General features: G+C 29.8%; 1 protein-coding gene across 4 annotated transcripts in view; it reads right to left on the minus strand.

The window, feature by feature from the left end:
• The window catches only part of LOC122271722 (ferric reductase SjCytb561), a 62,224-nt gene that overhangs the window by 33,654 nt on the left and 6,583 nt on the right, over positions 1-21,987 (minus strand). The window contains exon 1 of one of the 4 annotated variants that reach the window (XM_087152302.1): positions 5,427-5,698. The exons of 2 other annotated variants lie outside the window; for them this stretch is intronic. In XM_087152302.1, coding sequence (XP_087008428.1) covers positions 5,427-5,481 — 55 coding nt within the window. In that variant the 5' untranslated portion in view covers positions 5,482-5,698. Of the gene's footprint in view, positions 1-5,426; positions 5,699-8,473; positions 8,618-21,987 lie in introns of those variants that run through there. One more of the 4 variants, XM_087152303.1, reaches the window with a different exon arrangement.

A 21,987-nucleotide genomic window follows, 5' to 3' on the forward strand; every position in this document is an offset into this window, starting at 1 on the left:
GGCTTCGCGCTTGTCTTTGTTTTAAGAAATAAAAAGTGAAAGAATTGAAATCTTTGTGAATGAATGTAGAATGTGTCACTTAAGAGAAATGATACTTGACGGGCTTGGCTTAATCGAAATAGAATGGAAAGAACAGTCGTTAACGTAAACAGATGCCACGTTTCGATCGAGATACCTACACTACGTCCCTTGCAGGCCTTGTTCCAGAGTTTCTTTGGGCTTTCTTCGACAAACCTCTCAAGCACTATCATCTTTCTGCCAGATACTTTCAATAATATCACATATAAATCTCGCTAATTTAATTTAAAGTAACAAAATAAAATTGTATATGTATATATTTAAATGGATATGGAATATTTTATTACGCGAATCAGACTCTTTAAAAAGTGGATACTAAATGCGTGTTTCGATTCAAGATTAGGTTGATGTAATAAATACCGTATTAAAAATATGGAATTTTAAAAACTGAGTGGAAATAAATATCCCCTGTAGAAAAAGCGATAGAATCATTGCTTTAAAAACTAAATATTCATTAGCGCGATTCGAATTTTCCTCATTGTCAGAAATATATCAATTAACCAAATATATTTCCCTTATATTTTTTAATTAAAATTCAAGCTGAAACCAGTCATTATTGAATTTTTTTTATCCTTACATAAGAATCGTTAAATCATGAGCATTTCTTTTCACTCCGATGCGCGTGAAAGGAATATTTGAATATGAAGTTAAAAGTTTTGTTATATAATATACGTTGTTACATCTTAATCTTGGAGAAGAGAAAAAAAAAATCTTTTGAAAATCTTCCTAGAAAAGAAAACCAAATTTTTTTCATTATTCTTTATTTTTCATTATTCCCAAATAAGAATAGAAAAATCAGGCTCATTTTTTCCCTATCTGATAAAGGGAAAAAGGCATCTTTGGAATATAATTATGGAGAAAAAAAATCTTTCGAACATTATCTGTACAGGGCTCGAAAAAAATCGAAAATTTCTGCAAAAAAGAAAAGCAAAATTCTTTATTTCCTAATGGAAAATTCTTTTTGCAAGAACTCTGTAACGTTCTGTGACAATGTCGGGCTACCACGGGGCTTGCAGGGAGCCGATTAATAACTAAACCTAACAGAATTTTTAGTAATTTTTTCAACATTTTAAAAGCATCGCCACGAGAGAGTTAGAATAAAGTAACTTTTTATATAAGCTTTCGAATTATTTACAAGCAGTGGTGTGAAATATAACTTTAAATCAAATTTCTAAAAGAAAGAATAATACATTAAAGTATTTAACTTAGCTACTACTAGAAGAAATTTTTCCAAAAATCGTAGAAAGTTGTCAGGCCTAAGCATGTAAGGATTCCCAGAGGAAATGAGGGAACGAGAGATGAACGGATGACTTTTAGAACAGAGGTGCTGGAAATTAAAAAAGAGGGAGCCCGGTTTCTTTTCTGATGTATGATGGCAAGAAGTTGGTTACTCTAATTCCGATCTAAACTGTCAAAATTGTTCAACGACAAAATTATATTTTCTTACTCCTAAATAAATAGTTTGTTTCTTATAAAACTGTATTAATAACTTTATTTTATTTTATTTTACAACAGTTATTGAACAGCCGACAAAATTTTTGGGCTTACGGCTACCTGTGCTGAACTTCATAGCCTTGTAATTTTATACCTAATCCAGAAGACAAGGGAACTGCTGAATAAAGTATATGGACAAATTCGCCTACAGGGAGGACTTTTTGAAAGAACTAACCCACATCTGCGTTACATGGAGAGGAAAACTACGAAAACTCCCCGCGGTTAGCCTCACGGCAAGGGGACTCTAACCCGTGATCTATCAACCATTAAGGATATTTTATGTCAGCAATGTGGTTGGTGCGAGTCGGGTACGGTATTCGTATAGTCCAGTCACCACTGGGATTCGAACCTGGGTCACCGCATTGGGAGGTGAGAGTTCTATTCCTTGAGCCACCAGGGCTTTGCATTAATTATTTCTACATTCGTTGTTGAACAGCGGACCCAATTTTGAACCTAATCCAGAAGACAAGGGAACTCCTAGATCAAGTATTAAAAGAAATTTGCCTTCGTAGACGACTTTTTGTTGGAACTAATCAGAATTTGCGTTATATAAAGAAGAAAACCGCGAAAACCTCCAGCGGTAAGCCTGACCCATGATCCGTCTACTATTGAGGATATTTTACGTCAGAGCTGTGGTTGGTGCGACCCGGGTGCGGAATAAGAATCGACCAGTCATCATTGGGATTCGTACCCGAGTCACCTCATTTGAAGGCGAATCCACAGAAACCAAGTCCTTTGCCAGTTGGATCGTAGATGGGAATTCTTACTATATATATAACTATATTTTTACCAATATTAAACAAAAATAAGTTTGGAATACACAGTTAGATATAACTTTCCATTCGTGTTAATTTCTATAAATTCATGATTTCAATTTCAATGCCACAAAACATTATTTTTACAACACGCAATAATAGCAAATAATACGAATGTAATATTTTGAAATTAAAGTTTGTTTTATTAACGAATCCCATGCAAATTTTATTGAAACTTTGCGTAACGTTTCGTTTAAACACAAAATTCAAGGGTCAAAACTGAACTTAAAATAAAGAAATAGAAAGTGGGAGAAACATTCGTAAAGAAACAAAGTTTATTATGCTCAATGTTAAACACATCGACCTTGAAGTTATTCAAGGTAACACTTGCGCAACACTTTGTGCAATTATAAAGAATAAATAGAAGTTATTTTAAAAGCAGAATACGTGCCTGCAATGCCTGAGTGTCACGATAACGATTAGTGAAAGTTATAAATAGAAAATCTGATTCTATTTTTCGCTTTCAGCTACAGGTGAAGCAAAAAATAGATGGTGTTGTATAAAACCGGTACTGTAGGGTAGGTCAACCGCCTCCCCCCCCCCCCAAAAAAAAGGGAGGAATGTTACATAATTGAACCATGAAAAGTGCAGAAAAGTTGTCTTGGGGTTATATGAAATAAATTATTGATCGATAAATATATTGAATTTATTAATGTTAATAGCATTAATGAGAATTGAGTATGAATCGTAGTTAAATGTACAATCGTAATACTTTTTTTATAAATTAATTTTAATAAAACTACAGCTTTATATATTTCTATTTAAAAAAATATAAAATATATATTATTATTAGATTAATATATAAAAATATATATTAATCTAATATCACCAAAGTTATTTTATTATTGTTAGAAAAAATTTTTTTTGCTTATTTCTACAGTTAGAAATAAAATCATATCTTACGCCTTGCGTATCAATTAAAGTGGATTACATATCTTTGATGTATATAATTAAAGAAGAACCTAAAATTAGCAGATGAACTTATAAAATCACACATTTTTACCCTTTTTTAGCATTGTTCACTAATTATTAACCACATTATTGGCCTTTTAAAAAATATTATTAACAAAAAAGCTCGATTGGGGAATAGTATGTGAGCCAGACGCTGCACTATTCTAATTACCCAACGTACTAACTATGACTGACGAAAAAGAAGTAAAATAAGAATTTAAAATATAAGGATGAAAGAGTCTCAAGGCCACTCTATTGATCAGTTTAAACAGTGCATTAAATGAAAATACTAATTCTAGATTAAACAGCACATTAAATGAAGACATTAATTTTTTATTAAGCAACTTATTAAATTATGACACAGATTTTTAATTTAACAGCATATTAAATGAAGACACTAATTTTTAATTTAACATCATATTAAAAGAAGACACTAATTTTTGATTAAGCAGCATATTAAATGAAGACACTAATTTTTAACTAAACAGCATATTAAATGAAGGTACTAATTTTGTATTAGGCAGTATACGAAATGATGCTACTAATTTGTTATTAAAGAGTAAATACATTGAAAGAAGACATTAAATTTTGTAGAGTATTGTAAATGAATACAATAGCTAGTGATGAAACAGTATATCAAATAGAAATACTTATTTGTGATTAAATATTATGAAAAATAGAAAAATCTGTTTTTTTTTAATGCACAAAATTGCACACTCTTTGTAAAAATCTTAGATTGAATTTAATGCTACAGTAAAATTATAATTATTTTAGTAGGATAAACAAATACTCATTGCTAATAAAAAATTTATTTAGTTTTTAGATATGATGAAAAAACCAACAAATATTATTGTAAATAATAATTAACTAGCTAACAAACACATTTTTATTTATAAATAACTAGATATAATACTAAAATAAAATTATATAACTATTTTACTTTAAAACTTCTCTAAAAATATGTCTACCCAATTTCTTTTTTAGAATGCATTTTTCAAAATTAGTATCAAAATAAATTATCTTGAAATAATTTTATAATTTTGATAAGATGTTAATATTATTGTTGTATTAAGAATAAACATTTACAATAAACAAAACATAATTGTTATTAACAATAAACATTTATTTTGCTACTTGATTTCAAAAATATAAATTTTGTAAATACCATAATGAAAGCAACTTCATACCTAGGAAAACTATTATCCTAATTAAAATTGTTGTTATCAATAATTTTAATTTTGCCACTTGATTTTAGAAGCATAATTTTTAAACATATTATAATGCAATTCCACACCTAGGCAAATTAACCTAATCAAAATTTTATTAATAATAAAATTTAATTTTGTTACTTAATTTTAAAAATGTATATTTTAAATAAATTGTAATGAAAATTATTTTATCCCTAGGCAAATTAACCTAATCAAAATAGAACACTAAATAATTATTGAACTGATAATTAGTATTTTTGCAAGAAGTTAATTTACCAATTAATTATAAAACTGTAAATTTGAAACACATTATAACTATGTCTTTCACAAATATACTTATTAACCTAATCAAAGTTTAATGCGGATTAAACACTGAACTGATAACTAATATACATAAATAGATATTAAGTTTTAATTAGTTACCTTACCACTTGAATTTATAAGTATTAATCTTTCATATCTAAGATAATCTGCAAACGTAATTAAAATAGAATACAAAATAACTAAAAATTTGTAAATCGATATCAAGTTACTTATTTTTGAACTTGATTTTAAATATATAAATTTTAAGTACATGATAGTTCAAAGTTTATAACGCTAAAGTAAATGAGCAATCAAATATAATCAAAATCTAATATAAAATAATTCTTGTAACTGAATATTAACATTTGTAATTAGATATTAAATGTTATTAATTATTTTACCATTTGATTTTTAAAAATATAAATTTTTAATTCGATTATATCGAATACAAAATAATCTTTGAATTGAGAATTATTATTGAGTAGATATTAGCAGTAAACAGTTCGAAAGGAAACAAAAACCGGAAATAAGAATCGATAAACCGGTAAAGCCAAGAAAGGACGGATGTAAACATTACCGATTTCTAATAAACGTTCTTCTTCAGCAGATGTCGGTTCCATAAAACGTCTCATTCGTCCACGTGAGGACGATCTGATTTCAGATAATAAACAGTTTGAAATCGAATATTTCTAATCAATTAGCGCCTAGTCTAAGTTCAATATACATCGTTAGTTTTCCAACACGTCAACAATAATTTCACAACTGAACAATTTTGATGATGGCAATATGTCAGCTGATACACACAACAGTCCGTTATTCTACAGAAGAGAGTGATACGTCACAGCTTACGTCATAGATTGCTGCGTAGGGGAGGAAGGGAAAGTTAGGCATTGCGTATAATAGATGCTTTAAAAATTCGCCCTCCCTGATTAAGAAGCGACTGAGAAAATAATATTACTCTGATCAGCTATGAATGAATTATTTAATAAATAATTAGGCTATTGAATTGTATGTTTATTACGAAAGTAATTATTTTTATTTTTTTACGTACAAATTATGAAAATTGTCAAAATTTAAGAGAATTATGTAACTTGTTTAAAATTTCAACTGAAAAGGCATATATTTTGTGTTTAAAAATAGTGGGAATGAGAGAAAAAATATAGCTGCTGTGAATAATTTTTTTTCCTGAAAAATATTCTTAAAAATACGTTTAAAAAGTTGATATTAGAACTGGGTTTATCTTACACAAAAGTTATACATTATTTAATAAATATAGATAATTTTTATTTTAAATGAAAAAAAAATAATTAAAATTTATTTTAACATTATTTATTAATATAGTTATTTTTGTGAAATATTTTTATACGTAAATGAATGAAGAAAATCAAGGCAAATAATTGTACGTGTTTTAATTAATTATTTTTATGCTTTGATAATAATTTTACAATAATCGAAATATAGCAAGTACATTTGAAAAAATATGGGTGGGATGACGAAATATTTAACTATTTTATGATGAGAATCCAGAATAAATTTAAATTCTAAATAAAATAAAAAATCTGAAATCTATTACTTGATATTTTTTTAAGTTTTCGATGCAACGTAACCTAAAAAAAATCCGTGAACTTTTGTTTTAAGAGTTGAAAGTATGTAATAATTAAAATTCGACATAAAATCGACTTGAGGCATTTCAATAAATAGCTTATCTGATTTCTTATTTCATTCTAATTTAAAATGTCACTTTTAATTTTATGCGAAATATTGGGGGAAAATATGGAGATAAACAATAACTAATTCAGTATATTAATTGTTTTTTAGTATAATATGTAATATAGTATAATAGTACATAATATAATAGTTTTTAGTATAATAATATGAAGATAAACAATAAATAATTCAGTACATTAATTCGTTTTTGTGTAATATGTAATATAGCATAATAGCACATAATATAATAATTTTTAATATAATAGTATAATAATATGGAAATAAACAATAAATAATTCAGTACATGCATTCTTTTTTAGTATAATATGTAATATAGTATAATAGTACATAATATAATAGTTTTTAGTATTATAGTATAATAATATAAAGATAAGCAATAAATAATTCAGTACATTAATTCTTTTTCAGTAATACATTTACTCAACAATTTATGTATTTAATAAAATGTATTGACTATTTTATTCTTTTCTGTCGTATTTTCATTATTTTTAGTGAATACATTTGAACAGCAATTTATGAATGAACTAAAAAAAATTAAAAATTAATTGCAGAGATAAGCAGTATTACATTATTTAATTTATTTACAAATAAATTTATTTCATGAATTATAAGTAATTAAAAGCTAAAGGCAGAAAAATCAATGGCGCATTAAATAATCCATTTACTCAGTAATTTATTTTCTTAGTAATAAAGAAAAAAGAAGAAAAAAAACGGATTTTTAAAAGTACAATATTATATAATTTAGCTCGACAGTTATTAGTTTCCTCAATTATAAATTATGACAACGAAATGCCGAAATAATCAGTAGCACATTAAGTAATTCATTTACATAGTAATTTATTTCTTGAAATGAAATATAAATTATGGAAAATTAAGCGTGATGATAATCAACACGACATAAAGTATTATTCAAACAGTAACTTTATCTGATTAGTAAATGTAAAAAAATTGAATAATGGATGCAACATTTTGTAATTCATTTACATAGTAATTTATTTCTTGATTAATAAATTATGAAAAATTAAATGTGGAGGTAATCAATGGCACGTTAAGTAATTCATTTACTAAGTTATTCGTTTCTTCACTAATAAAGAATGAAATATTAAATGTAGTGATAAAAATGCGACAATCATTACTCAGTAATTTATTTCCTTACTAAAAAGAAATAAAAATGAAAGAAAGAAAAATTATTATAAATTAATATGGTAAATATTAATTTAAATTTTTAAAATAATATTTAATTTTATTTTATGTTTTAAGAATTTATACAAACTAAATATAAAAATGCAAAATAAATATGTATTTCTTTTCAAAAAATCATTCAATTCTCCAAGGTAAGGGGGGGGGGAAACCTGTATTTACACCTATGTAATCTTTCCTACACCTATATAGGATATGTTTTAAGAATTCATGTATAATAATTATAGAAATGCCAAATAATTATGTATTTCTTTTCAAAAAATCATTAATTCTCCATTGTAAAGGGGGGAAAACACCTATATTCACAACTATGTAATCTTTCCTACACCTATATAGGATAGAAATCTGTATTTACACCTATGTTTCCTACACCTATATAGGATAGAAATCTGTATTTACACCTATGTAATCTTGCCTACACCTATATAGGATATACCTATAAACACTAACACATTCTTTTGTAAAGGAAGATTGTTAGACTATACTGAACTTTATCCTTTGTATTTTACAAGGAAATGGCACCAAGTATTACATAGAACACCTATGTAGAATATACTTATACCCACACCTATAAATTCTTTTGCAAAGGAAGAGTGTTAGACTGTATTGCACTTTATCCTTTGTGTCTTACAAGGCAATGGCACCAAATGATCAAGTATTAGTTAGAACACTTGAATAGAATATACTTATACTCACACATATAAATCTTCTTGTGATGGTAAGTGCTTGACTGCGCTTTTTCCTACTGTGCCTTAGAAGGAAATGTCACCAATTAATACTTAAATCACCTCTATAGAATATATTTGTACATTCTTTAGTAAATGATGAGTGTTAGACTGTATTGCCCTTTATCCTATTATTCATTTTTTTTTTATTTTTAGATAATGTTATATAAGTGCTAGGCACTCAAAGTGTTACATAAAACCTTGAAATCAAGAATAAAATTTTTTTTATGGATTGTGAGGCATTGAATTCGAATGTGTTATTAGTTTGAGGCAATTTGAACGAATCCTAAGCTAAACCCCTGCCCAAAAAAGATGTATGTTATATAACAAAGGGAGAAAAAAAATAAGAACCTTCACGGGGTTCCGGTGATGAAATAAGAAAAGAAGGCTTTTTATAGTCATGAAGTGTTAGGTACTGACCCCAAGGCAGCGAAAAAAAAATTTTCGTAGCTTTTTTTCTCTTTCTTTCTCTTTTTGACTTATTTCTACCGGTGTAATTCCTTTATTTATGGAAACTGAAAATACGCAGTAAGAGTGTTTAATTAATTGGAATTTTCTCTCTAATTTTGGCACCAAAAAGTAGAAAATTGAGGTAATTTGGGGAGCAACTTTAAAACGACAAACGTGAGCAACAAAAAAAAAAAGTGAACGCCTTGAATAACTTTTGCACACCTATTTGCAAGATTTATTTAATCAAAGATAATTCGATGTAAAAAGTGATTTTTAACGATGATTTATCGTTCATCATTATATTTCAATTAATAAAAACCGAAAAGAATTTGAATTTCCAAGATATACGAACTTTTGCAAAATAGAAAATTTGAACGAAATTGCCCGAGTAGAGTTCGAGAAATAAATTTTTAAATCTATAATTTTTTAAAATTGAAAAGCTCAAAATCTCATTTCCATTTCTAAAAAGTGAAATTAATATTTCTACCGATGCCCTGTCTTTTAAGATTATATTTTCTACGTTGCGTTTGCATCTCATATTTTGATGACCAAAAATTCAAATTTGCCTCCCCCCCCAAAAAAAAAAATTTTTTTTTTCAGCACAGAAAACAATCTTTTATATACGTTATATCTAAAGTTCGAATTTCGACGAACTAAAAAAACCCTTTAAATGCTCTTAAATATTAAAAAAAGAAAAAAAAATTCATATTATTTATGCAAAAATATCTAAATGAAATAATGTTATGCAAGCACTAATAAACATTCGAAAACTCCTTCTTTACCTCCCGTATCAAGCATTGGGACAAACTTGTCTTCGTGGAGAACTTTTTGATGGAACTAACCCGCATTTGAGTTGCATGGAGAGAAGAATCATGAAAACCTACCACAGTTAGCCCGACGGCAAGAGGACTCTAACTCACAGTCCGTCAACCGCTGAAGATATTTGTCAGCATTGAGGTCAGTGCATGCCGGGAGCAGAATTCGTATCGACCAGCCATCTCTGGGATTGATTCGAACCAGGGTCACCTCATTAGGAGGCGTGCGCTCTATTCACTGAGCCACCAGGACTTTGTTCTTCAGATTAAATATTATCAAAATAATTAGTAACATAAATAGTTCTTTTTTGGTTAGTATGTTCACAGTTAAAATAATTTTTTTTTATATAATTGGGGTTCCGCCAATTATTTAGGGCTCCGTAATCAAGAAAAATTGGGAACCTCTGCTCTAACATGAATTTTTTTTTTTTTTACATAATTGGCATCATTAAGCAGTGCGTTTTTCAAATAAATTCTTTTTTCAAGAAATTCAAGAAATTTTGTCGCTATTTTTTTAATTTTTTTCCGGACCACTGCTAAGATTATTTTTAACCAACCAAAAATAAATAAATAAAAGGATAAAAACAGAAGAAATGAAGAAAAAATAGCATTAAAATAATTTTCTACATCTTACATAACGGAATAAAAATAGAAACATCTATTCTTTCAAGAATGATAGCTTGCAACAAATCTACGATGTAACAAGTCTAGGATGTGCCTCGCGGCAACCTCAGAATTTAAAAATAGTTCGTGAGCAAATTAATGATCGGCTTAGAGGGTAAATTTTTTGATTTAAAGCTATAGATAGAATAATTAAAAACCCACATCAAGAAGTCATGTCCAAGGACACAATAATATAAAAGACATCACGTATTATAATAGACCTTGAAAAGTCATATACTTCAAAACAGGCATGCCAAAATTTTAAGAGCCAGTTACTCTTTTTTAAAAGAGCAAATGACATTTTTTATTGAGTTGAAATTTTTAGGATGGATTCTTTATTTAAAACAATTAGCTATGCGTTTTTTTATGTTTTTGCAAAAACATCAAGGAAAAAAAAAAAAAAATTCTGAAAGTGTTGGGAGGTCATCTGGTACTTTAAGTACTGGCGTGCAAAGGTGCTTAAATCCCGGGGGCAAACTCCTCATTTAAATGTCCTTGAAAATAAGAGGGTATTCACGGGAGCAAAAACAAAAGTTAACTTCTTTTTTTTTCTTTTTCACAAATTCACTAAGAAGCAAAATCTAAAACCATAATCTGAATTCCTTTAAGGCTGTTTTAAAAAGACTCCATCGACTCATGAAATTATGCTTAATATGCGATTTTCACAACTGCTGTGAGTTTGCAATAGTTACTTATGACTGTTAAATCAAGTTTAACTTATCTTTAGCCAGCGCCCTCTGTGCATATTTTGAAAATGGCACAAAACGTCAATATGGAGAAAAGCTACAGTTTGGAGAAAATGTAAAACGCTTGTTGTCTAATTTTTTAATATTTAAAAACTTACTCCTATGCTGTGTTATCCGGGCTCTTAATTTGCAAAATAATGAGAATAAGGCATTTATTATGGTAATTTAAATCTAGGTGGGAAAATGTCGCCAAAAAGTTTTAATAACTTTTAAAATATCTAAATTGTGTGTCTGTCCAGAGAATTCTTCTCGTCAAAATGGCTTGTATATGCAGTTTAAAAGTTTACTTTGCTTCATGTGCAAGGTGCTTAAATTGTAGCTTCATTTTTTATTTCTCCTGGTGGAATGGTTTCGAAAAATCATGTTAATGCAACGGTTTCCATTTATTCTCTGCAATGGAACCCTAAATAGTCGAGCTCCTTTTGGAGGAACCCCTGCATCATAAAAAAATTTCTCGGCAGATGGAAATAACAGAACAAAAAAAAAAAAAAAAAAAAAGAAGAAAGAAAAAAGAAACTACTTAATTTTTAAAAAATATTTAATGTGAAGAATGAGGCTGTTCAACAACGTTAAGAAATGAAATAAATCATAAAGGGCTCAGGGGAGAGAGCGTTCGGCTTCTAATGAGATGAACCGAGTTCAAATCCCAGCGAAGGCTGGTCAATACGAATCTTGCATCCGGCTTGCGCCGACCACAGTTCTGATATAAAATATCCTCAATAGTGGACGTATCATGGGTTAAAGATCCTTGCCGTCATGTTAAAAGTGGAAGGTTTTCTTTGTTTTCCTCTCCATGTAACGTAAATGCTGGTTAATTTCAACAAAAAGTCCTCCACGAATGCAAAATGTATCCCAATACTTGCACCCTTGTCTTCTGGATTGAGTTTAAAATTACCAGGCCTTTGAAGCGCCATTTACAGTCATCACTTAAATATGAAATTTTTTTTATACTTTTATAATTGGAAACTACATTATTTTAATAATCATATTAAAATACCGTTTTATGTATTTTAAACGGTTTAGTGTATATAATTATTCAAAAAGCATTTTAAAGTACTCGGAGCGTAAAGGGTTCTTGGATGCAAAAAAATAATGAAATTTTAATCGTCTAAAGCAGGGGTGGCGAACCTTTATACACCAACGTGCCATTTTTTCTAAAAAACTGCTTAAGGAAGTCACAAACGTGCCGTCAAATAATTTTGACTTCATGATTATTGGGAAAATAGTAATACTAAATACTATCAACTCAAAACTCTTTATTTACATTGAAAAAAAAATACATTTTGCAATGTCTCAGTTATAGGCGTAATTCAACATAAAGCAACATCAGTGGGACTTCTGTTGTTGAAGATTAGATGACAAATAAATTATATTAGGTTGTAAGATATTAGTTTAAGCTGGACTGTTGATTTCTTTTTTGCTAGTAATTTATAGTTAGCTTGTTTTTTATGGTTATTAATTGTATTTTTAGCATTAATTGTTAAATCTTTTATTAATAATTGTTTATTATTTTGTTTGCTTCTTAAGAATTTTAATTTAATTGTTACATATGCTTCATAGCGTAATGACATTTGTGTAATAACAATTCATAGTGCAATAACAATTGTGATCTGTGGCGTGCCCAAAATATTGTGTCGCGTAACATAAATGGCACGCGTGCCATTGGTTCGCCATCCCTGGTCTAAAGCATTTTTCGTTACTTTACGAACTTGAATAAATTGTTCGAAGATGCGTGTCTTATGTAGTTCATTCGTGGCAAAAGCAATGAGTACCTACACTTAAATCATCCTCTCGATCGATATTTTCCATTCGAACCACCATTGCTCTTTTCCGAACAGGTGGAAAATTTACTGTCCACTCGAGGTATTAAAACGAAGGGAACGCTTTTCAATAGCATGGCGCTTCCAATCTTGAATTGTATATAAACAAGGTTGTAAATTAATAAGGAAGTACCCAGTAGTAAAATTATCTTCGTTGAAAGTAAAAGTGCTTATAAATTTTCCTATTAATGATTAAACTACTCATTTTAATAATGACGTGAATTTAACTTGCCAATTTCGTGCCTGAAATTATTAATCCCACATTTTAAAAAATTCTAACGTTTACACTTCGTTACATAAGTGTTTACATAAACTAAAACAACATCACAACTCTTTGAATGATTGCTGATGGCCTTTTATATAATATGCATTAAAATAACGGGAGAGGCGCTTTCGGTTTTCGACATATATATATATATATTTTTTTTTTTTTTGAATTTCTCAAGAAGTATTTAGAGGACTATTATGTAATTTTAGAAGTGTTTAGTTCATGCGATAAAGTGTAGTCATGCAATAAAGTTTAAAGATTTCAGAGTGCTTTAGGGACCGACAATAAATTACAAGAGGAAAAAAGCATTCCATATTCATGAACATCCAACATGTTATTTGCAATAACTGCATAAAATTTAGTAAATCTAGCTTAAATATTTATGGCGATATGAACATTTTTGTAAAAAAACTATTTTTTGCTTCTTATGTTTTTGCTATAAATTTAAAAATATGCAGCAAAATGAAATAAAATTTTTGTTGCAATTTAAAATAAGTTACAAAATTATTGTTTTAAAATTTGAAAAAAAAATTGATTTAAATATCTTAAAAACGTAAAAAATTTCAAGCAAGTTTCTTAACAGTTTTTGCACTTTTTAAAAGAAAGTTTAAAACGATAAGGGTTCTCCACATTTTTAATTTTGCTCTTGTTGTCCAGTTATTATAGGGTAGCGTAATTTGCCACATTACATAATAAAATTTCTGAAAACCCCCTGATTATTTTGAACTTTCTTTTAAAAAGTATAAAAAACTATTTAGAAAATTGCTTGGAACATTTTACATTAAGATATTTAAATCAAATTTTTTTTCTATTAGTTGCTAAATACGATTTACTACAAAATAATAAAAAAAATAATTTTAAATTTTTTCCGTGCATGCGTAGTACAAAAGAACTACTAAATGTTCAGATCTTGCGCCTTTTTCAAAATTTTTTTTTCAAATTTTAAAACAATAATTTTGTAATGAATTTAATATTGCTCCAAAAGTTTTGCTTACTTTTACTGAATATTCTTAAAGTTATAGCAAAAAATCATGAAAAAAAAGCTTTTTATAAAAGTATTCATACCTGCATAAATATTTAGGCTAGATTACCGAAATTTTACGCAGTTTTTGCAAATAACAACTAAAGTAATCGATACAATTTATAAACTTATTGCCTATTTTCTGGCATAGGGTGTTCAAAAATACTTGTTTTCTTCCTTAATTTATTTTCTGTCTCTCAAACCTCTAAACTTTTGCTCTCTTTATGGCAAAGCATGAACAATCGCAACAAAGTTTACATAATAGTCCTCGAAGTATTTCTTAAGAAATATTTAAAAAAAATATTTTCAGCACTTGAAGTTCATTGTTTACTTGAACTTTATCGATATTTTTATGTTTGTGAAATATAATTTCCATAATAATTTCTGCTTTGCACCAGCGTCATAATTGGGTACTTGCAACTCGAGAAGAAGACGCTTATCGACACGTGAGCTATGACCTCAGCTCTATCGTTTATAAACAAGATGGAGTGTTAAAATCGAGCTAAGTTTCTCCACATAAGTTAAAATGCTTATTAACGTGAAGTTAATTAAATACGACGTCGTATCGTATAGCACAGGGCTGTCCAACTGCAAAGAGCCCACGGGCCAGAATTCCGGTCACTGATCACCTGGCGGGCCGCAGTTTGAAAAAGTTGAACAATAACCTCTTATACAATTACGATTAATAGTTGAATTATGAATTATAAAAGAATGGAACAGAAGGATTATAAAACAATTTGCTTACATTTTAATGGGAAAACTGAGGCCGATCAGCCTGAGTAAGAAGTTGGCGGGCTGCCAGTAGGACAGCCCTGGTATAGCACATCGAATTTATTAAAACATAATTCTTTCCTGTCTTCACTTTTTATCTATCTTAGATTTATTATTTGTTTATGTATTTTATAGTAACCATGATATTTTTTTTGTTTTGTGTAAGTGGCAACTTCGATGCACAAGTTTATGTTCTACATGTCTTTGTGCCTGTCTTTGTGTTAGGTAAAAAATATATACTGAGAGAGTGGTGAATATATACTGAGAGAGTGGTTCAGGGTGAATCTTTGTGAAAGAATATAAAATGTGTCACTTAAGAGAATTGATACTTGACAAATAGAATGGCTCGACTGACTCGAAATAGAATGGAAAGAACAGTTGTTTCTTCTTCTTATTTCCCACCTGGTTTGATGCAGTCAGACCAGGTCTATAGTTTGTCTAAAGTAAGAACTCCCCAAGCCATTCGTCTAGACCCGTGTCGGTGACTATGGTAACGAAGTATAACTATTTCAAGTAGGGGTGAGGGGTCGGCGAAAAAAATGGAAATTTTTTCTTCAGTCTGTTATGTTAGCCCTAGAGTGAAGAGAAGCAACCCTCCCGGAAATGCGGTATTATTGTTTCCATAGCAGCAGACGGCCTCAAACTTTGTGGCGGGGGAAGTTCTTACTGTAGACAAACTATAGCAAACAGTCGACTTCAAGCATGTCGATGACGAACAGACAAGGCGAGTAGATCTCTTTCCTCTTCTGAGTCCAAGATATGTTTGGGAGTGACCAGATGAAGATGGCATCTTGGACAATGGGGAAAAGTTTTCACTCCACCAGAGAATTTTATTCATTTCAGGTGACTGCCAGTTTGGGTAGATCTGTCTCCCAAAAAGAAAAGAGCGAATCCTGGTTCAGTCACCATGTACAAGTTGTTGGTGGGAGCAGTAGCTAGTCTTTCTCAGCAGCAGATTTTTTTGATAGAATGAAGTCCCGTAAAGTTCCATGAATGCTAGTCCATAAGGTTCCATAGATGTTAGTTTAGTGGCATTAGAGATCTGTTGACAGCAACCTTCTTTAGCAAGTTTGTCTGCGATGTCGTTTCCATACATGTGATGGCAACCAGTGTAGGTGTATTTCGTGATTTTGCGAAATGGATTTTAGTTTATTGTAGATGGAAATACTTGTGCGGTCACCAATATTTAAACTGTCTTTAAGATGCTAGAGTGCTCTACGGCTATCCTTCAAGATCCATATGTCTTTAAAGTTGTTCCAGAACAGTTGATAACATAAACAAATGCCACGTTTCAACAACCAATCAGGATCGAAATATCCACACTGCGCCACTTGCAGGCATTATTATTACTTACATTATAGAACAGATAACTTTTTCAAAAATATGTATAGTGGTAGAACTATTGTTTCAAAATCATAATTTCTGTAGGAAAATTAAAAGATCCTCACCCACCATGATTTATTTACGATTTAGTTCACCGTTACTAGAATTGGTAAAAAATAAAATAGTAGTAACAGTCGAAAATATTTTAGTTTGAACGCATACATATTAACTCTTTGTTTCATAAAGCTACTTTTTGTACCATTCCACTAAAAAAAAATCTGGATAAAACGGGTTAGGTGGTAATGAAATAAGAGTCGGAAAATAAATTGTATATAAAAATATTTTTACATTTTGCTAGATTTTAAACTCATCGTCATACATTTATCAGGCATTTACGCATACGCGCATTTATCAGGTATTATTATCAGGAAGAGCTTTGAAGTAAAATCAGGTAAGTGACGTTTGTATTTATTAACCAGGGAAAATACAGTGGTAGCATCACTATGCGTATGTTTAATAAAAAAGTATTGTTTTTGCTTTAATTTTAATTTTAAAATAGCTAATCCACATGAGCTTTGAGTATACTTCCATGATTTTTATAGCAAATTAGGTAATAAAACAAATAGGTATCAGATAATGTGATAAATAAAATAAGACAAAGAATTATTTGCCCCGCCTTCCAATAAATCTCTAATAAAATAGTTCAGATATCACTTTTTTCTTCTTAATCTGATTATAGATAGGGTAAACTAACCAGTGAAGGAACACTTAAGCTTCGCTTGCCTTTTAAAAAATCATATTAATTTCAAAATTCGTAATTTTAGTTAAATGACAGTGTCAACATATTTGTTACAAATTGCAAATTATGTAAAAAAAAATTGTAGAGAACTTACATAACATTGTTTTAAAGTTTTGGAAGTTCATATAACAAGTAGTAAGAAGACCAAGTGAAGGAACAGCTCTTACCAGTGAATGAACACCCAGTAAAGGAACACTTCATTTTGGTTATTTTTTAATGCTCTTTATGAATTTATAAACCATACAAATATTTAAAAACAAGCCTATTCTTGAAATTATAACACATAAATACTTGGAAAATGTTAACTTTTTTTTGTAATCATGAATTGAAAATTAAAGTGTCAACATATTAACACGTACTGTTCATTCACTGGGAAATCTATGCCCAGTAAAGGAACATGCCTACTCCCTCACTGGTTAGAAGTTGTTTTTCTTATTTTTAATATACTTTTGATGCGGAACATCACTAAAGGTACAGGAAAATTAAAGTTTATCTTTTATTTTCATTAACTTAGAAAAAAAAACTAATAAAGGAACACTTGTTCCTTCACTGGGTTTTAATCGTTTGGTGATCCAGTGAATAAACACCCTTTTATCTCAGTACTTTATTATGTTATGATGTTTAAAAAAATAAATAAAACGTAACTTCAATAACTATATTTTGAATTCTCTTTTTCACAGTGAGAAAAATAAAACAATTACATGCAATTAATTCCACTTAAACATACATATCCTCCAAACATATAAATACAAACACTCACCTTATAATTTTTTCAAAGAAGCAAGGTGTTGCAGAGATAATAACAAATTCAAAACTTTTTCCAGAGAAGTCTATTTGACCAGGTAATCCAAAACATTGCTAGATGACTTCTTATTGTTTGGCAGTAAGGTATTGTTACCAATCTATCTAAAGAAAAACTTTCAAATTCTTATTTTTAATCAATATAAATGAAATGTTCCTTCACTGGTTGGTTTAGCCTACTCTGATTCTTCCACTAAGCTGGTCATATTTTTTAATTAATTTATTTGTAGTGGTGGTAAAATAATTTGACATTAAATTTTTATGTCCAAAAATGCTATAATGGATAAGCACAAACTTAAAAAAAAATATGGAAAACTTTCTGCGAACACAAAATCTCAAATAAAAAAAAAAAATTCTACCAGCAATTTATTGATTCCTGCAACTAATTTCGAACTTTTCGTCGCCACTTAAGTTTGAAAAAAATTCATTAAATGATCAACTTTTTAAGTGTTTTAATTTCTTTTGAAGCTCCATATTGATCATTATACATACCAGCACATATTTCTTTAAATTTAGGTGTTTCTTGATGATATAAATCAAGTTATTGACTTATCTTGTTATTGACTTGCTTGGCTTTCTTTAGTATATCTAAAATCTAAATCCCTCAGAAACATTTCAATGCAAAATTTTAATAAATAATTTTATAAAAATTACCGATGTCTGTTTAATTTTTGATGTTTAAAAGTCAAATACACTTTCGACTGTATTTTTTTAAAGCTGTAAAATTTTACAGTGATAATAACGAATTTTCAGCAAACGACGTTCACACCTTTGTGTATATGTATTAATATTACGCAGATATGCAGAGAAGCCAACTGCTCCAGTTGCTACAAAATATTTCATAAAATGGTTCGAAAAATAACTTAAAATTAAAGAATAGAAGCTGCCGTAGCAGAATTTGGGTTAATTTTGTTAAAAGGCTCAACACTGAATAGCTGCTACATAGTGGGCTTTTTCGAAGTCTTTAAATTATTTAGAAGTAGTGGTGGGTAAAACCACTATAAATCGAATTTACTAAGCCAAAATCATACAATAAAACATAAATGTTACTACCACCAGTAAATATTTATCCTCAATCCTGAGCAAGTTCGCCTCTCTGTATATGGAGAAAAATAAGTATTCAATCACCTTAAATATATGAATAAAATCTTCAGCAAAATCCGGATGAGTTGGTAGCTATCTTTTTGTGCCTAGCATCCCTTAAAAATACGGTTCCTTTAGGCAAAAAGCTCCCCCCCCCAAAAAAAAAATGGTAGTAGTGTTTTATTATTAAATTTATCTAGCAGAAACAGGATAATTCTGCCTAATTCTGATAATTCTGCCGTATGAATTATATAAATATTTATACAATAGAGATGCATACCTGCAAACTTGTACTGTCACTGAAAAAGATTTTACAAAGTGGTAGTAAAATAATAATAAAAATTAGCAACTTTTACTAAAAAATAACCTGCTTAGACATTTAAGAGCTTAATAAGATGTAAAATAGATCTTATCTACATATTTTTTGGTCCCGCAGTGGACTGATCGTTAAGACACGGTTCCCAGCAGATCACCGAAGTCAAGCATCACTGGCTGCGGTCAGTGTGCGGATGGATGACCACTTGGATCAGTCTGCGTAGGGACCGAGGGTGTGCGGTATTGGTCCTCGTTAAACTGTTCTTCCGTAAAGTGCTCGACTTCGCGTGCAGGTCGTTGGGCTACCGAAGCTGGGGTGCCATCCCCTCTGCGGAGGATCAAAATTGTGATGGCATGTCGGCAAATAATTTAGCAGTATAAAGTGGAATGTAATAGTGGACAGTATAGAGTGGAAAATAATTTAGCAGTATAAAAATTCCTGTTCAGTTTCAAAATATCTGTTCAGTTTGAAGGTAGTTTTTTCCTTTTTTTCTCTTTCTTTCTTTTCTTAAAAAAAAAGGTAAATATGGAAATGCAATTATTTCAAAAATTAATATTTATCCTGTGGGAATAAAACATCCCTTTTAAAACAGATTAAAATAAATGAAGGTATTATTAACAATACTTTTATTCAAAGAATGAAACTGAATTCAGAAAAAGACAAAATAAGTAAATATTTAAAATAATAAATCAAAGTGGAAAAGCGCTTAAGGCAGCTAAAACCAAATTTGTTTTATTCTAATGTCAGAAATATTATTCTAGCAGAAAACGAAAAAAATTATGTGTGATAAGTGTAAGATGTGTGAATGTGTAAGATATGTGTGTAATGCATATATCTTATAATTTTTTTTCGTTTTCTGCTATATTTTTTATTGTTGAGTATTATTATATTTTTAAACAATTTGATAATATTACTTTATTGTTAAATATATTAATTGTGACAAGACTATTATGTAGAACTTTTCTTTTATTGCACATATTTTTTGAACGAGGGAAAAAAGTTACAAAAGAAACACATTTTAAGCACAGAGTAAAAATTTGGCGTGCTGGGCCACTATATATTTAACAGTCTTTTTCTTAGATTCATTTTGAATATATTTTATTTGCAATTTTTAATGATTTTTTCGTGAATTTTTTTCTCAATTGTTTTTTCTTTACGTTACAAAATCCATAAGATTTAGAAACAAGAAATTTTGAAAGTGCGTAGAAAATATGCAAAGAGTCAGAAAGAAAACAAGAAAATACAATTTAATTATCAGTTTTTCTTTTTTTTATAACCACCGTTGAACAACCGACCCAATTTCGAGTTACGACTACTAATATTCAACTTCGTGGCCTTGTAATTTTGAAACCAATCCAGAAGACAAGGGAACTGCCAGATTAGTACCCAGGGGTATTTCTTTGTTATGAGAACTTGGAGGAATTTGTGACCTCGACAGATTTAACATGCACCAGTCGCCATTTTATACATGGGTATTCTTCTGCCGGCTGGATTCAAACTCCCATTCTCACGAACACGAGTCCAACGCCCTATCAACCGGGCTATCCCGGTCAAATTTATTAGTTTATTTTATAACAGTCATTGCACAGCCGACCCAATTTCGAGTTTACGACTACTAATATTCAACTCCGTGTCCTTGTAATTTTGAACGCAATCCAGAAGAACTGTTAGATTAGTACCCAGATATATTTGTTTGTTATAAGAACTTAGAGGACTTTGTGACCCCGATAGATTTAATATGCACCATTCACCATATTATACATGGGTATTCCTCTGCCGGCTGGATTTAAACTTCCATTCTCACGAACACGAGTCCAGCACCCTATCAACCAGGCTATCCCGGCCAAATTTATCAGTTTATTTTATAACAGTCATTGCACGGCCGAACCAATTTCGAGTTTACGACTACTAATATTCAACTCCGTTGCCTTGTAATTTTGAACCCAATCCAGAAGACATGGGAACTGCTAGATTAGTACCCATAGGTATTTATTTGTTATGAGAACTTGGAGGACTTTGTGACTCCGATAGATGTAACATGCACCAGTCACCATTTTATACATGGGTATTCTTCTGCCGGCTGGATTCGAACCCCCATTCTCACAAACACGAGTCCAACGCTCTATCAGCCAGGCTATCCCGGCCAAATTTATTAGTTTATTTCATAACCGTCGTTGAACAGTCGACCCAATTTCGAGTTTACGACTACTAATATTCAACTCCGTAGCTTTGTCATTTTGAACACAATCCAGCTGTCCCTGGAGCAGGTGAGGGCCGTTGTATTAATACTGTCTGTAAAAATAAAAAGAGCTGATATTATCGTAAGCTGATATTATTTAATTGATGTTTATATTGAAAATATTTCTTCATTATTTTTGCTTTCTTTTTAATTGTTTTAAGTACATTTGTTAAATTTTTGTGCAAGAAAAAAAATGTCATTATTTATGTAAATTTTTGGCTTATATTTTTAAGGATTTATTAAAGGGTTTATTAAATGTCAGAGAGAATAAATGGCATACGAGTTTAAAGTATCAGCTCAGCTCTTGATGGTGTATAGTGGCTAGGATGTGAAAGAGCAACAGTCCCGGACATCCAGTCAAAACGAGCAT

Source organism: Parasteatoda tepidariorum, chromosome 9 (assembly GCF_982258835.1).
Source record: "Parasteatoda tepidariorum strain Cologne lab strain chromosome 9, Ptep-v5.0, whole genome shotgun sequence".
Taxonomy (NCBI): Eukaryota; Metazoa; Arthropoda; class Arachnida; order Araneae; family Theridiidae; genus Parasteatoda; species Parasteatoda tepidariorum.